Below are 16906 nucleotides of genomic sequence, written 5' to 3' on the forward strand. Positions count from 1 at the left end.
GATTGCTTGTGTTCCCCCATGGGCAACCAATTATAATTTTCATTCATGGGCAAAAAATACATCTGCAATGTGAGTCCGGCCCATGGGCAGCTGTTGGAACCACCGACAGGGCAGATCATGAATGGTGAGGCGAATCCGGCCCCCCTCCTCTGTTGTGTAAATAAAGTTTTATTGGAACATGGCCGTTCAAACCTATTTCTGTATTGTCTGTGATGGCTTTTGCATGACTGCAGGAGGGTCCCGTGATGACCTACAAAACTAACACAACTCTTCATTCGCCTTTCCAGGGAAAAGTTTCCCTAGACAAGCCCTGCTCTAGAGACTAAGTTTCTTGGTGGAATGACCCTAATTCTTGGTCTTTCCCGCCAATATTCTCTGTGATGTGCCCACAATGCTTGTTCAAGGAATAAGAGAGCATGCGGGCTGTTCCAAGCCCAAATGAACCATTTGGTCTTTCTCCATATGTTTTGTAGTCCTGGAAACACACCCAGAAGAAAACATAACAGATCCAAGGCAAGCAAGCAGATAATGGGTTTTTTCTCTCAAGGGGAGTCTGACACAGAGCATCAGAGTCTTTTCTCTGGGGTTAAAAGCGGCACGTGTCGTCGAAGAGAACCATACAAATCACTGAGTGCAGGAGTTAGGGTGGAAAGACCCTTCCCTGCAGACCGCAGCCCCGCTCGGCTCCGACCGCCCATCACTCTCGGAGCACTGGGCAGAGGGTGGCATGCAAGCTGACCGGGTCGTGATAGCCTCCCGGTGGCAGCAAGGGACCCCAGCCACACCAGGATGTTCTTGCCCCTTCCTGACTATTGTAGGCAGCATCTCAAGGAAGAGACGCTTTTTCCTAATTCCCCCGAGAGTGACTGATGAGGACTGGTGGTCCCAAACCCACAGTGGCTTACAGAAGACCCGAGAGGCCTGCAGGAGGAGGGGGAGGGGAGGAAGTGCTGAGCCACACTGTCCAGGAGAAGCCATGTGGGCCACACACGTGGTTTCAGTGTCTCCAGTGGTCCCACTCAGAAAAGGAAGGACAGTGAAGCTAATTGTTTTAAATGCAGGTATTTAACCCGTCATATGAAAACCGTGGTCATTTCCCATGCAATCGATATAAAAATGATGAATGCAACATTTCATTACTTTTTGGCACCCAGTCTTTCGAATCCACTGCGTATGCACACATAGGGCACGTGTCCAACCTGACCCCACTCCAGGGCCCCCTGGCCGCCGTGGCCAGTGGCTGCTCCACTGGACACAAAGATCTCAACACCGGGGCGGGATTTCGTAATGTCGGCTCTGCCGGTATTTTGTGCCTGGTAATTCTTTGCTGGGGACTGTCTGTGTGTTAGAGAACCAGTGCTCTGAGGAAAGCCTGCTCTGTTTCTGGCTGGACCATCACCCCACTTCCTTGTGGCCCAATCACCCCACATTCCTGGCGAGGCCAAGGTGGGGAGGAGCCCCTTGGTTTGATCTGGAGCCTGTCCTGCCCCAGCCACAGTCACACACCCTGTCCTTGGCAACCATTGGTCTTAACAACCGATCCCCTAAGAGCCAGGACCCCTAGTAAGGAAGTGTGACCCTTTGAAAGGACACGTTCACACAGACAGCTTCTCTACAGGGGTTAAAAAGTCCGTCCATGAGCCGACAAAATCCCCAGAAACAAGTTTCACTGTAGTTGTTGGTGTAGCTACCTTTAGCTCATCTTAAATGAGTTTCTCATGGAGTCGTCACTTACGACCGTTTTAGAGAGAAGGAAGAGAGAAAGCTAGTATTCCTGGTATTTCCAGGAATATACTAGCGTTTCCAGGAATGGGGTCAGTATCTTTAGAGAAACAAATGTATCCGAACTAAAAATCGCCACCTGGAACGACTTTGGAGTCGCTGCCCCGGGCTGCTGACGAAGCAACGGGTCATCCCAGGTCAGCAGAAGCCGGGGGGGGCGGGGGGGGCGGGGATGTGGGAGCGTCTGGGCGGACTTGGACGCCATCCCCAGGACGCAGACTCAGCCCGTGGTTCGGGGTCTAATGACGTCAGCGATACTCGCCGAGGTAGTGGGACACAGCTCGGGGTGCCGTGGAGAGGGGCGGGGAGGGAACGTGTGGCAGGTGCAGGAGGGTCTGGATTTGGACGGAGCTGAGTTCTATAGACGATGCCGAAGGCTTTGACATCCTCCCTGGGCACAAGTGGGCAAAACAAGCCGCCCTAGTTTGCTGCTGGAAGAAGCGACCCCTGGTCGGGGACGGAGTGCGGCCAGTGTACGTCCCCTGCCCTAGATGCCTGAGTTCTTCTCCCCACGGGGTCATGCCCGGGGCCGCGCCAGGGACACCTGTGCATGCAGGCTCGGTTGTGAGAGAAGATCCCTGGGGGTTGGGGGCCCAAGTTCTTAATAACGGGCTGCAGACTGGACCAGGCTGACCCCTTGATCTGAGACGTCCACCTTCCAGAACCGTGGGAGCCATGAACACCCAAGACGCCTGGTCAGAGCAGCCCAGGACTGAGGCAAAAAGCCCACCTGTCCTTCACCCCAGAGAGAGAGAGAGAGGGTGTGTCTCTCTCCTGCTTGGCCACAAGCATGCCTGCCCTCTGCTTTTTAAGGGGACCCTGTCTCTGCCTTCCAAGGCTGCTCGTTAGGTGGACACCCTTGAAAAACAGCATTCAGACAAAGGCAATAGAGGCTTTGCTTGTAGGATATGCAAGAGAACCATGGAGAAATCTTCCAAAGCCTTCGCAACCTCGCCGTCCAGAGCTCTGCAGTCTTGAGCAATTCGTACATCCTCTCCCTAGCCCGGTCTCCTTCGGAAAGTGGGGACCGTCATAGTCCCTAGTCCAGAAGGCCACTGTGACGATTACCAAGTTTCATCAATCACAAAAAGGACTTGACGTAGTAGCCCTCACATGGGAAGGACTTAGCTCTGAGGTCCGCTCAGGCATCCCCTCGACAGCCCCGGGAGGGACACTGGGGGCTGCGGGCCCACGTGCTAGGCACGCTGTGGCGAAACTAAGTAGACTTGCAGCTCGCTTTGTGGGTAGAGTTCAGCGATACCTTAGTGAACTTCCTGGGCTGGGTAAGCATCGCCATGACCCAGTTTTAGAATATTTTTGTCCCCCAATTTGCCGTTACTCCGCATCCCCACCCCTAGCCCTGGGCAACCACTAATCTACTTTCTGTCTCTATAGATTTGCCTTTTTTGGACATTTCATAGAAATGGAATCCTACGGTATGTGGTCTCTTATTAAAGCAGCTCGGCGAGCGTTTCTTACACATCTCTCTTGACAATATCGATGCGTATCCATGTATAGAAAAATAATTTTTGAAACATGAGATCACGAAACACAAACTTCCTTCACCACAATTTTTGTAACTGTCAAATCTACACACACACACACACACACACACCCCTGCATATTTGTCCGGCCTCCGGGGTCAGTGTGGACCTACCCACACTCCTGCTGTCCCTTTTTCCCCGTGGACGATCAGAGAAGCACGGTCCATCGCCCTGTGCCGAGAGGGGCCCCGGCATGTGCACGGTTCTGCCTGTTCCCTCCTCTCCCCTGCAGCAGCCCGCGGCGTGCCCTTGACCGGTGGGCGTCCGGGGAAGGGAAGCGGCCGGTGCGGAGAGTCGGGTCTGGGGTGCGCTCAACACCCCGAGTGTGGGTTTGCAGGCATCGAATGTGGGGGGGCGGGCTGAGCGCTCCGGGAGCGTCTGCGTGGATGTCCGTCCAGCAGGAGGAAGAGCAGCTTCCCAGCAACAACGTCTCCAGGAACAGGAACAGGGAGGGGACGTGACTGAGCCGCCCCAGGGCCCTGGTGACCCCCACGGAGTGCTGGCCGTCCCCATCTGTCCACACGCCAGCGTCGTCGGAAAAAAGACGTGTCCTGTGGCCAATGATGGGGCATTGTCCCCTCGCGCGGGGTGGGGCCTCGGTTCTCCCCGGGCGCTGCCCCTGTGGGCCCGGAACTTCCTCTCTACCGCAGGCGCTTTGGATCCACAAGCTCCGAGTCCTGGGGAAGCTGGGTTCTTGGCAGCAGCCCCAGGGGTGGTTCTGTGGGCAGCGGTAGGTGGTGCCCCTGGGCCCCGGGGCAGAGTGGGCAGGCTTTCCCTGGGAGGGAAGATTGGCCCCTGCACTCACACCCCAGGGTGCTGGGAGAAGCACCTTCCTCCCCAAGAGCCACGGAGTGAAAGCAGACCCAGGAGCACAGAGCCGTTCCTGGGCCGCAGGGGGCCGGGCGCGGGGCCCAGCGGGGCCTTTCCGGCGACGTCTCCGCTGCCGAGGGAGGACGTTCCCGCACGAGAGCAATGGCTGGACCCCGGGGCCCACGTGAACGAACCAACATTTCATTTTTGACTTTCTGTCTCTTTTGTGCTGATTGAATTCTGAGACACATTGTCCTGTCCCGGGATGGCTGCAAGTGGCTACAAAACCTTATTTTTACATGTAGAATATCCCAGAAAAAACGTACAAATGCCTTTAGTGCAGCCCGGAAAGCCCCCGAGATTCCCTCTGCACCAGCGTAGCTCATGGGTTCACCCCGAGTCAGCCACTGCGGCCAGGGGATGGGCAGACCCCCGTTGTGGTCCATGACCCTATTCTTGAGGCCAGAGGCGGGGCTTCGTGCCGTCCTCCCACTGATGGGCGGGCTCGAGGTCCTCCACTGGAAAGGGCTGGGCCCAGGAGAGAGAACAGGTGCCTGCAGTGGGGCTCCTCCCCTCCCAGACCCTTACTCCTTGCCGCCTGACCTTTCCCCGTCCCAGAACCTTCCTCCCATTTCTTAATGTGGCCTGGGTCGGGAGAAAGCGTCACTCCAGCCCGGTCCGTGAATCACTTTCCTTCCTTGGCTTTTCTTGGTGACTTTAGTCAGAGCAGTGACGTGCCCCAGAGGAGCCACTGGCCAGGAGGAAGCAGAGGAGTCTGACTTCTCTGGGAGTCTCCTAGCAAGCCTGTGTCCCTGGTTCTCCCAGGAGGACATGGCCCTGCGGTTGGCTGTTGAAGCCAGCAGGTAATCGCCAAGGGGCCCCAGGACACCCCTCCTGAGATGCCCCCATCCAACATGTGGCTGGACTGTTTCCGTGCTCGCTGCCTGGACACCCCTGCGATTACACCCTCTGCTCCTCGTCCCCAGTGACAGAGAGACAGCCCCGTGTTCAGGGAGCGGCCACCCCCCACCCTGGGTAGCTCTGCCAGGCCTGGGGTTCAGAGAGAAGCCGTGGGGCACCCAGCCCCATCATGACCGGACTGCTCCGTGCCTTCTGTCCTGGTCCCCAGCACTTTGGGATCTCAGGTGACATCACCGGAGGAAGATGAGGCAGACGGCTCCCCGGGACGAGGTGTCGGTGACTCGGCATGAACTCCTGGAGAGACAGGCCTGATCTGTTCAAAGCCGTCACTCTGGAAATTTCTTTCCGTGCCCCTCCTCCAGACAGGAACAACCAGAGCCCCTGTAAAGACACTTCTGGGGCTAAGGTGGTCCGTCTGCCCGACCCTCCGCAGGTGCCCCTCCCCGGCCCGGCATGACTTGCCCGCCCGCCGTGTACCAGGCACTGGGCTAATTCCTGCATTTGCAGGAATTTCTCATTTGACCTTGCCGGCAGATCTGAGCTGCCGTAGTCTCCCTGCGCCACGCGCCCCGGCCGGCTCCCGGACACGGTCCCCCAGCTGCCCTGGTCCTCTGCAACAGGCCGGTCCCCGCCTCGGAGCCTGCGCACAGCAGAAGGGGCCGTGCTAAGCTCTGGGCGTTTGCTCCGGGCTAGACCCTGAATTCCACCTTCTGTGCACACACACGTGCACACCTGCGATGGGACGAGTCACCGTGTCAGCGGCCCGTGCACTGCGCGGCTGGACTGCGGCGATCTTCTCACGCTGCGGACGTGCAAAAGCCCCGAGGCGGACGTCTTAAACACTTAAAACTGAGACACGTCGAAAATATCTCCGTTAAGTCTCAGAGAATGCCACAGAACCTTTCTTTTCCCTCAGAAACTACATTGCTCCTAAACGTCCCTGGTGGGCCACGCGCTCAGGGAACGGAGCTGGGACTCGGCTCTCAAAGTCATGTGAGTCACTGTACATGACGGCGTGAGACCGACTTCTGAAAAGAGAAGGAAAGAAATTGGGTTTACTAAGACTCTGGTCCGCGAGCGCCTTGACGCAGAGACGTCAGGGAAGGAAGACCGTGTTACCACAGGCCACAAGCGATGTCTTTAAATCCATTGTCCTTTTTAATTCCAGAGTGAAAGACCAGAGGTGACTTTTCACCAATTGCACTGGGAAGGGCCAGAGAGAGAGAGCCTTTCTGGGGCGAAACCACGGTTGTCACATCCAAGGCCGAGGACTCCTGGCTGTGGCACGTTGGACGGGTCGTTCAACCTCCCTGTGCTCCAGTGCCCTCGCCTGGAAAGTGTGTGTGCGCGCTCAGCATGGAGTCTGGTATACAGCAGACACCGTGTAAATGCTCCCTCCTCCCCCAGCCAGGCCTGGCCCAGCGTAGCTACTACCTCCGAGAGGACAGGATTCCCGAGCCGAGACTGTATGGTGTGTCCCAGTCTCCGCCACATTCCTCAAGGTCAGCGGGATCACGTGCAGGTCATCGTGATCCGATTTCCGCGGCCGTGGGAATCCCGTTAGGCCTCCACAGTGAGGGTCAGGACGGGAAAAGAGGGAGGCCCCCAGACCTCGTCTTGGAAATGCTGGCCGGCCCCAGGCCCTGCCGGTCCCCTGTCCTTGTCTCCTTGAGAAGTTGGGACAGCTAATGTGACGTCTTCAGGGACCAGGGAGCCCGGCCTCCAGGAGAACAGTGACGCTTCCCCGTGAGCACCGGGAGAGAAGACCACGGACCAGAAGGGCCATGGGGAACGGGCCGCTGAGAAAGGAAGCGGGTCCAATCCCAAAGCTGGGTCCAGACGAACGCCACTGTTCTAGAATGAGAAGTGCTCCATGGGGTTTTCCCCGAATCCACTGTGTCCTTCCTAAACCTGGGAGCAGGGCGCCCCGTCTTCTCTTCCTCCCAACCCTCCAGCAGCCTCTCTGCTTCCCGAGGAGGAGAGACAGAAGGCGTCCAGCGGTCTGCGGGCTCGGCCGAGTGGACCCCTCAGTGCAGCAGGGCTAGGACGGGCTCCACGGGTCTCGTCCCAGGGCGACAGAGAGACAGCAGCGACATCAGGGAAATCCTCTCGTGGCAGAGCGCACAAGGCCTGCCTCAGCACCCGTGGCGCCCAAAAGCCTGGCTGGGACCGGCCCGCTGTCCTTCCGTTCACACTCTCCTGGCCCAACTCGTCACAGGGCCAGGTCCACATCAGCAGGAAAGGAAATAGAGTCCGCCCGCAGGAAAGAGGGAAGGATCCAAACAACAGGTTCATCATCACAGAGCTGGTGGGCATCAGATGGGGAGCCGAGGTGTGGGTTCGACTCCCTGTGTGGCTCACTGACTCCCTGCTGTGTGATGTTGGGCGAGTTTCATCACCTCTCTGTGCCTTCGATTCCTCACTTGAAATATGGGTAGGATTCGAAAGATAAGGCAGTTCTCTCTCATGTGTTCATGGCGAGAGTTCGGTGACATCATCCACAGGAACCTGTCAGAGTGGCTCCTGGCTTAGTATAAACAGTCAGCAAATGTTTGCTGTTGCTGTTACAGAGTGTGCAATCACTTGTGGGCACCTGTGCGTGCAGGCACCTATGTGTGCACCTGTGCCTGTGTGCATCTGTGTGTGCACCTGTGCTGTGCACCTGTGTGTGTGTACACCTATGTGCATACACGTATGTATGTGCCTGTGTGTACCTATAATGCATGCACCTATGTGTCCCATGTGCATACATGTTTGTGCACCTGTCTGCACCTGTGTGTGTGTACACCTGTACGTGCACCTGTGTGTGTGTGCACCTGTCTATGCATGCTCTTGCGTGTGTGTGCACCTGTGCACAGTGGGGGGAGTAGGTAGCCCCGAGTGTCCCCTCCAGTAGGAGGGGAGTGGTAAGCCCCATACCTGAGCACCAGGTACTACTTTAGGCACTGAATAAACATGAACATTGAACAGAGGAATCAAAAGCTTTGTCATCCTAGAGTTTATGTTCTAGAAATAGAGCACAAATAATAACCACTATAAATGGCTGAAATGCGTAACGTATGAAACAGTGATGCAGGACAAATGAGAAGAATAAAGCTAGGGAGGGTCTGGAGTTGCCGTCCGCATGCAGATGTCAGAGACAGGGCCTCTGGGGAGTGCACGTGAAGGTAAGGCAGCGCTTCCCAGCCTCAGCCACACTGACATTTGGGATCTGCTGACCTTTGCTGGGAACTGTCCTGTACAGTGCAGGATGTGGAGCAGCAGTGCTGGCCTCAACCGTTTGGTACCAGTCAGTCACCTGTCTTTCAGCCATGACAACCCCTGCCCTAGTGGTGACAACCCAGAAGATCTCCAAGGATTGTCAAATGTCTCCCAGGGGACACAATGGCACCTGGTTGGGAGCCACTCTGTGGAAGACCTAAAGGAGATAAGGAACAAATCACACAGGCAAGTGGGGGAGGAGACTTCAGGGAGCAGGAACAGCACGTGCAAAGGTCCTGCGGCAGGAGGACCAAGCGAGGACACAGGGCACGAGGGGGCGGTGCATGGAGGATGTTCGGGAGAGATCCCAGGCGAGCGTCAAGGAAGAGCTTGTACTCCTCGAAGGATTTCGTCAGAGTTGAAAAGAGTTCTGTGATTCACACAAAGCCCCCGATTAAGAAGATGGGAAAATGTGGAGAAGCGGTCTCTGTGCTGGAGATGCCTGTTCGCCCTTCCGGATCCCCGCACCACCTCCTCCTGTTCCAGGAGGCTGACCTTTGTGGTCACTTTGCCAGGTGCAGCCGCCCCTGGTTTCCCTGCGTGCTGAGGCCGTGGGAGGCTGCGGCCGACGCGGGGACGGGGAGAGACGTCAGCATGTCCGTCCCTCTGGGCCCCTCCCGCAAGCCTGTGGTTGACAGCAGCCGCACCCTCCGCCAAGGTCACGCTTACAGCGATGCTCTTCTCCCCCAGGGCTGGAGGCCAGCCGTCTGAAATCAGGCTGTGCGCAGGGCCCTGCTCCCTCGGAAGCCTCCAGGGGGCTGGGGAAGGATCCCTGCCTTGGGTCTGCCGGCTCCGCACGGCCGCAGTCCTCGCTGCTCCCTGGTGCGTGGCAGCAGCTCTCCGTCTCCACCCGTGTCCCCACATCACCCCCGGGGGCTTGCCTCCACATCCTCCTCTCTTCGTGTGCAGACACCAGCCCTCTGTGGCCCCCTCCGAGCTGGGAAGACCTCGTTCCAGCTGATGACACCTGCCAAGACCCTATTTCCACACCAGCTCCCGGGCTGAGGTTCTGGGGCACGAGGATTATGGAGGAGGCTCTTGAACCCTCTCCCCCGTCTGTCTGGCGAGCGGTGCTGTCTCCTGCTAGTTTCCCGGAGCCGGGACCACAGCTTTGTCCAGAGTGCCTTTGTCACCCTCTCCTCCGGGTCGCATGTAGCATCTGTTTCCGGCCCAGATTTGGACTGATCAGCCTGTCCAAGTGGGCTCGTTTGGGATGCACTAAGGGACGGACAGCAAGGGCAGCCTATGGAGAGGAAGCAGATGTGATCCCTCCCGGACTCGTTGGCCAGTGACCTCTCGCAGCTCCTTACTTTCCCAGCTCACTGGCCAGCAGGAGCAGAGGTGACCCAAGACCTCCCCGCGGCACAAGGGTGACTTCCAAGGCCCCAGTCTCAGGCTGCTGCCTGTGAAGACAACACCGTCAGAGCCGTCCGGCAAATCCGCCGTCTGCAGCCGCGGTCTGCAGGTGCTGGCCTCCCCCATCTCACCACAGCAGGCCAACCCCCCCCCCCCGTCCACGAGCCCCAGCTCCCCAGCTTCCTCTTCTCCAGAACGGGAAAATGATTGCGGCCGGCAGCTCCGGAAAAGGACTGAAGCGAGGAAACCACCTTGCAGACAATCTTCCGGAAGAGGGCATCGCCGCCGCACAGGGTCGAGCGATATTTTGTGTGAACAGAGCGAGGCCACAAACTCAGGAGTACAAGAAATGTCAATCTGACTTTTTTTGTGTCTGAATTTAATTTCCATTTCCAGCCTCAGGCTCCCAAGTGGCAAAAAGCAAAGAAACAAACCAAAAAACCAACCCACAGAACCAAAACAACTATGCTAGGAGTTTGATTTCCAAACATCTTAAGTTTGAGATGCTAATTAGAGATCCAGGGGGAGATGCTGAATAAGCCATTGGGTCTCTGGGTTCTGGAGGTCGGGTTCTGGGAGTCACTGGCACAGAGGCGGCCGGAAGCATTATAACGGAACGACTGTAGTCCTGGAAGGAGCGTGCTATGGACCGGATGTCTCTGTGCCCTCCCCCGATTCCTGGGTTGAGACCCTAACTTGCAATGTGATGATGTGAGCAAGTGGGGCTCTGGGGAGGTGACCGGGTCATGAGGGTGGGGGCCCTCGTGGGTGGGGTAGGATCAGTGACCTTAGAACAGAGTACGCAGAGAGCTCTCACTCACCCCTTCCGCCGCGGGAGGACAGAGCAAGGAGGTGGCATCTGTGAGGTGGGATGGGTCCTCACCAGACGAGGGGTCCACTGGCGTCCTCCGCTGGGGCATCTAACCTCCAGACGCGTGAGAAACCGCCATCCATCCTGGAAGCGCCCAGTCGGCCACACTCCGTTCCAGCAGCCCGAATGCACTAAGACCGGAAACGGAAGATTCCGTGGAAACGGAGGAGGGGCGATTGCATTATTTCAAGGAGCGAGTCTCCCCATGTGGTCCCCAGACCTAGAGCATCCGCGTCACCTGGGACCTTGTTAGAAATGCAGTCGTGAGTCCCCCTCCCCAGACCTGCTCAGTCGCAGACGCTGGGGGTGGGTCCGTCTGTGTAGTGACCTGCCCTCTCGAATGTTGAGTCTGGAACCCGCTTGGCTGCTGTTTCAGGCAGAAGTCATACTGGATGTCAATGGCGGGCCAGCAGGTGGCTTTGCCCTCCGTGTGGACAGTGCTCCCCAAACGGTTCCCCCCGGGCAAGAGGCGGGCGATGTCGTAAACAAGTCGCCAAGGCCCGAGTGACAACAGAAGATGTCCACTGACCACGTGCCGCTCAACCAGACCCACCCTGGCCCCTCCAGGCCCTAAGAGCAGACTTGCCGGTGGGGTCAGTGGCCACCATGCATTTGGACAGGAGAGTTTAAATGTCCGAGTGGGCAGAGGCCAGCGGGCAGCCTTCCCAGGGGGCGGCCCGCCCACCACGAAAGACGAGAAAGCGTCCCAGAAACGAAGCCAAGGGACTGAAGAGATTCCTGTGGGGTTTTTCTGTTCCTATTTTGCAGATAAGCCAACTCGTTTTGTGATATTGTGGTTCTCACGTCTAGCCACTTAGGAGATGATTAATGCATCCCGAGACCCCCCCCCCCAGACATTTATGTCACCCGCAGGAATAGCGGAGACAATGGCTCTATCACGTGCCACAACGTCATACCCTTGGCGTTCGTCTTGATTATTTACATATTCTGGAGCGGTCAGGTTCCCTCCCACCGGAGCTCAGGAAGGTAATAAATGAGCGAAGTCAATGGTCTGTAAATTACAACATTGATTAAAGAAGTGATTACTGATACAACTCTTGCTCGGCTATTATGCTAATGTCTGCCCAGATCCAGGACAGTGTTTACATGCTAATGGCAAGTCTGGGACAGCAACTAAAATTGGTTTCCGCCCTTAATCAGTAGGTAAACATTTTTAAGCCACTCTTGACCATGAGTGAGAAGATCCGTCCATGTGTTCCCCTCCAAGCCGCCCCTGCCACTGTCCCCAGCAGATGGGGAAAATTCTCAGCCCAGCCCTCAGCAGCTGCCCTTCCAAAGAGAAGCAAGAGTTGGACATGACAATTGGGCCCAGAGTAGCCATCCATGGCTCCCAGATGCTGAGGAAAGAAAGGGTGATCACACGAGCTCACTGCTTAGCACTGATGTGATTTAACAGGGTCTGCAGACCCTCGGAAGGAGACACTGCTCCTTCTAGAGTACACAGTCCTGACAAGAGACAGATGAGCAAGCTGGCAATTATAGCTTAGTATGGTAAGCGCTATTTGAGGACTCCACGTGTGACTTTATTAACTCCAGAATGTTATGCAAAACTGTATGTATATGCATACCTTTAGCAAGAATTTACTTGACATGTGTTCTCGAAGGAGTCAGTGGCCCCCAAAAGGTTAGGAAACACTGCTTGAGATCTTTCTGGAAGCCTTCAAGTAAATGTCTTGCATTTCCATTTCTCTTGGCTCTGTCATATCTCAGTTTCTATCCACATCTCCCCTCACCCCAAGATCCTTGTTTGGTTGTCCTGAAGCAGGCATCTCCGTGAAGAAAGGGTCCTGTTGGTTCATCCACCTACCTGTCCACTCAACCATCAGCCCACCCATCCAATCATAGATACATCCATCCATCCATACATACCTACATACATACATATACACACCCACCCTCCCAACGACCCATCTATCCATCCATGAACCCATCTACACACCCATCTACCCACCCAAACATACATACTTCACCGATTCATCTATCCCTCCGTCCATCCGTCCGTCCATCTACCCACAGATCCGTCTGTGCATACATACATTCATTCATCTGTGCATTCAGTGGCCTCTCTGCTAAGCTCCTGTTTCATGGGCATCTGCTGTGTGGAACCAAGAGATCAAGGATTTAAAAAGATGTACTTCTTTCCTTCAAGGATTTCATAGTTTGGTGGTCGATCTGGTCACAGGGGGCCAGTATAAATCACATTTTATCAACTTGAATATGCAAGACAGTCATGTCATTTCTTGAAAACACTAGTTGATTTCTAGTCTCAGTTTTCAATTCATTAGGGCTACAGAACATAATCCCAGTCTAATTTTCAAAAGATGTAAACATTGCCAAGGCTCTGGGATGGGGGGGATGCGTCCTGTCTCCAGATGTTCTGCTTACAGTCCCTACGAGCATCTGTTACCAGAGTGACCTCGCATATGGTCCCACCCCTGTCCGTGGTGCCTCTTCCAGCCCACTCCTAGGGGACACAGGTGTCTTCCTGTTGCTGTTGGTTTTTTTTTTTTATTCCCACATGAGAAGGTCCACGGGGCTGTGTACAGATTCATCTCCCTAAGGGTCTAGACTTTGGAACACAAAATCTTAATGCTTGCAGATTTTATTTTATTTTCTATGTGTTTATCCTGCTTTGTGCTCTGTCTCAGCCCTTTCCTGAGGCAATGATGCGGAAGGAATGGGAAAAGCAAAGGGACGACTGCAGGAGGAGGGGGCATAGTTTGGTAGTCACTAATGCATTGAGGCTATTCACAGGCTAAGCAGTTATAATACAAATATATAAAGGATCCCGGGGGCTGGGGAGGTGCCTGGCCAGGCCAGTAGGGAAGACAGGGTGTTCTTAGGCAAAGGGAGCCCCAGAGGCAGAGGCCGGGATGTCTCAGACTGTCAGGAGTGTGCATGATCAGAGGATATCAGTGGTCATGCTGCAGAGGAAGAAGGTAGCACAAGCCCTTCAGGTCCTGGGAGGTTGCTTGGGGTGTGGCTCATTTCATGAGCAGACATCAGCCCGGGGAACAGACACCTCTGGAGCCCCCTGAGACGGCAGACTCGGCTGCAGCTCCCTTTGTGACTGGACCACACTCCAGCTCAAGCTACCACAGTTTTCTATCCCGGGGTCTTCTCAGATGCCCTGAGCTAGGGTGTCAGCCTGGAAGTGCCAGGGCACTAACACACGGGGTGCTGAGAGATGGGGGCTGGTAGATAATGTTTCTGCCTCTGATCCTTCAGGGGGACAATTTCGTAGGCTTTCAGGAGGTTCCAGAGAAACTGATCCATAGCAAAAAAGACAAAAATAAAAGTAAAAGAAAATAAAGATGTAGTTTTCTATTGACTTATCTATTTTCTATTGACTTATCTTTTTTTTCTGTCTCTCTCAGTCTGCTCCTCAGCCTCTCTTCCCTGGGGCCATCTCCCAAGTAGACCAGGTGCACAGAATCCTTGTCTCAGGCTCTGCCTTGGGAGGACCCTAAATTAAAAGCATGTGTGCTTTGCTGGAGAAAAAGACAAATGGAAGAAGAGTGGTCGGCAGGGCCCGGGGACTTCTCCACCCGCCTTTCTGTCTTTGCAGGTGTCTGACCGCTGTGACTACATCTTTGTCAATGGCAAGGAGATGAAAGGCAAGGTGGATGCGGTGGTGAACTTCACCTACCAGCACCTGAGTGCCTCCCTACACGTCACCGTGTGGGTGCCCCGGCTGCCCCTGCAGATTGAGGTCTCTGACACAGAGCTGAGCCAGATCAAAGGCTGGAGGGTCCCCATTGTGGCCAGTAAGAGGTAAGCCTGGGATGGGGAGATGCACCAGGGCCATGATCTCAATGGTTTTGCTTACTGACCCCATGCCGGAGCCAGGACAGGGCCCAGCACATAGCAGACGCTGGTATGATTGTGAGACTACATTCTCTCCAGCCTCACCAAGGCACAGAGTAACCAGCCAAGAGTCTCAACAGGGTATGATCTCATCAACCCCAGACCATTTGCGCACTGCACTTGGGCGTCTGATAGACCAGGACTTCCCCAGAAGTAAGCGATGAAGTGATACATTTTTCTAGCCCCTCAGCCCCCAGGGAGCTTTGAGTTTGGAGTTCTTACCTGAAAGTGAAGCAGTGATTTCTTTTTTGATGCTTTACGAATACTCGTAAGCTTCATCAGTTCTGTGCATAGAGATTCCTGCCTAAAATGTGATGGCATTTATACTGGACCATGGTCTTACTACTTGTTCTTAAACCAAAACAAACAAAACAAGGCTCTAATTTATTCCGTGTGACTCTGGATTGCCACATGTAGGAGCTGGGGTCTGGTCTCCTCAGTCCTATGCCCCGCCCCCCGCCCCCGGTCAGCAAATGAGTTGTTGTCACATCCCTTGTCTCTTGCCTGGGCTCTTCCATCCTGACCTCTTGGAGCTGTTTCCTGGAGTCTCCCAGACACGAGGTCTTCATTTTAAGGGGCAAGCCAACATGCGTTCGGGAAGAAGCTGCCTCCCTCTCCCCAAGGAGAGCTTGAAAGAATCTGACCCAACTGTGGAGGGACAGCTGGGAATCCAGGCAGTCCTTCAGACTGAGAGGTGGTCATGAGGAAGAGAACGAGTGTGCTGTGTCCCTGGGGACGGCAGACCCGAGACTTCCTAGCTCTGCGAGCTTGCCCAAGGTCCCTAACCCCCACACACCCCCAAAACATAACAACAGCTAGTTCTGCCTCACAGGGTTATGAGAGGAAGAGCCCATAGCTGGGGAGCCTAGACGGGTTCATCTCAAGAGCATGGCACAGCTCTGCTCACCAGACCTTGCCATGGTGGTGGAATGTTCTAGAACCGCATTGTCCGCTGCCGCGAGCAGTGTGGTTGTGGAGCGCTTGCCATAGAGCTTCTGGGATGAGAACATTTCAACTTTCCCGATTTCGTTCTTACTCACTTAAATTAAGTTGGAAACAGGCACACGTGGCTGTTTGCCACTTCTTCACTGGACAGCGTAGACTTCGTCAATGCTGGCTCTTAAGTCTTTCGTCAATGACTATGTCCAAGAAAGAGATGTCCGACGCTCTGCGCTGCCTGTGATGGACCTGGTGCTCCGGTGGGGTCCTGAGGCTCCGGCCCGGGGTGCTGTCCCCTGGGGGCGGAGGCAGGCACCTGCCTGTCTGGCTTGGGATTCCGGCGCGTCTCCGATTCCATTCCCGGGGCCTGAGAGCTTCTTCTGGCTCCCCGCAGGCCCACGCGGGACAGCGAGGATGAAGACGAGGAGGAGCGGCGGGGCCGCGGCTGTGCCCTGCAGTACCAGCGCGCCACCGTGGGCGTCCTCACCCAGTTCGTGGCCGAGGGCGCCGGCCCGTGGGGCCAGCTGAGCTACATGCTGGGCCCCGACTGGCAGGTCGACGTCACCCACCTGGTGGCAGACTTCATGAAGCTGGAGGAACCCCACGTGGCCACCCTCCAGGACAGCAGGGTCCTGGTCGGGCAGGAGGTCGGGATGACCACCATCCAGGTAAGGAGCCCGGGACTTCTGCGTGCTCAGCGGCAAACGCCGTGCCAGGCACTGGGGGAGGCGCGCAGGAAGGGCAGGTCCCTGTGCCCAACTCCTGGCCCCTAGGGTGGCGCCCTCGGGACACCAGAAGGTGAGCCTGGGTCAGCTCTGGGAGTCCCAACCTTCTTGCAAACCAAATGGAGAAGGAGGTGGCCATACAGCCTTAGCACCCCGCCTGTCCCCTCTCCCACCTCCTGCGTCCTCCACTCCGACACCTTCCGGCACTCCCCGTCCTGCCTCCGACTCCCCTCACTTCATCCCGCGCCCCGCATTTCTACCTCCTACATGTCCCAGAAGCCACCTCCCTCTTCCCTCAGTGCTGCTCCTGCTCGGGGCCCTGGGAAGCTGCGTCCCTTCTTCCCCTAAAGCTTCTAGTCTCTCTGTCATGGACTCATCCAACAAACTCTCTTCAGAGTCTACTAACCTTCTGTCCAATGCATTTCGGATCAGACGGCAGATCATGTCAGATGGTTTTTCCTGAAAACCCTCAAGTTGTGCCCCCCTGACTGCACCTTCTGGGGATATCATTCTAGATCCTGAGACCACAGCCATGTGTGGGAACGAAGGGATATTTCCATCATTTCACCTGGAGATCTCCAGGGTGACATTTGGTTTATGAGAGGCAGCCAAAAGGAAGGTTTCAGCAGAGGATACGTTGTGCGAAGGGTCTGGGGAGGGGGGAGTAGACTATTTATAATTCAGCTCTCACCAGTTAGTTCCACAGTTCATTTAGAATGTGATTCAGGTTGCACAAAGTCAATTTGTGTGTGACTCCTCAAGAGCCCAGTCAGCAGGATGGCCATGTGCAGTTAACCAGGTTGTGCGGT

General features: G+C 55.7%; 1 protein-coding gene across 1 annotated transcript in view; it reads left to right on the forward strand.

Moving 5' to 3' along the window:
• TMEM132C (transmembrane protein 132C) overlaps positions 1 to 16906 on the forward strand; it is a 290751-nt gene that overhangs the window by 265804 nt on the left and 8041 nt on the right. The window contains exons 6-7 of the mRNA XM_082699860.1: positions 14135 to 14340; positions 15767 to 16040. Coding sequence (XP_082555986.1) covers positions 14135 to 14340; positions 15767 to 16040 — 480 coding nt within the window. The remainder of the gene's footprint in view (positions 1 to 14134; positions 14341 to 15766; positions 16041 to 16906) is intronic.

This window comes from Mustela nivalis (assembly GCF_964662115.1).
Source record: "Mustela nivalis genome assembly, chromosome: 14".
NCBI lineage: Eukaryota > Metazoa > Chordata > Mammalia > Carnivora > Mustelidae > Mustela > Mustela nivalis.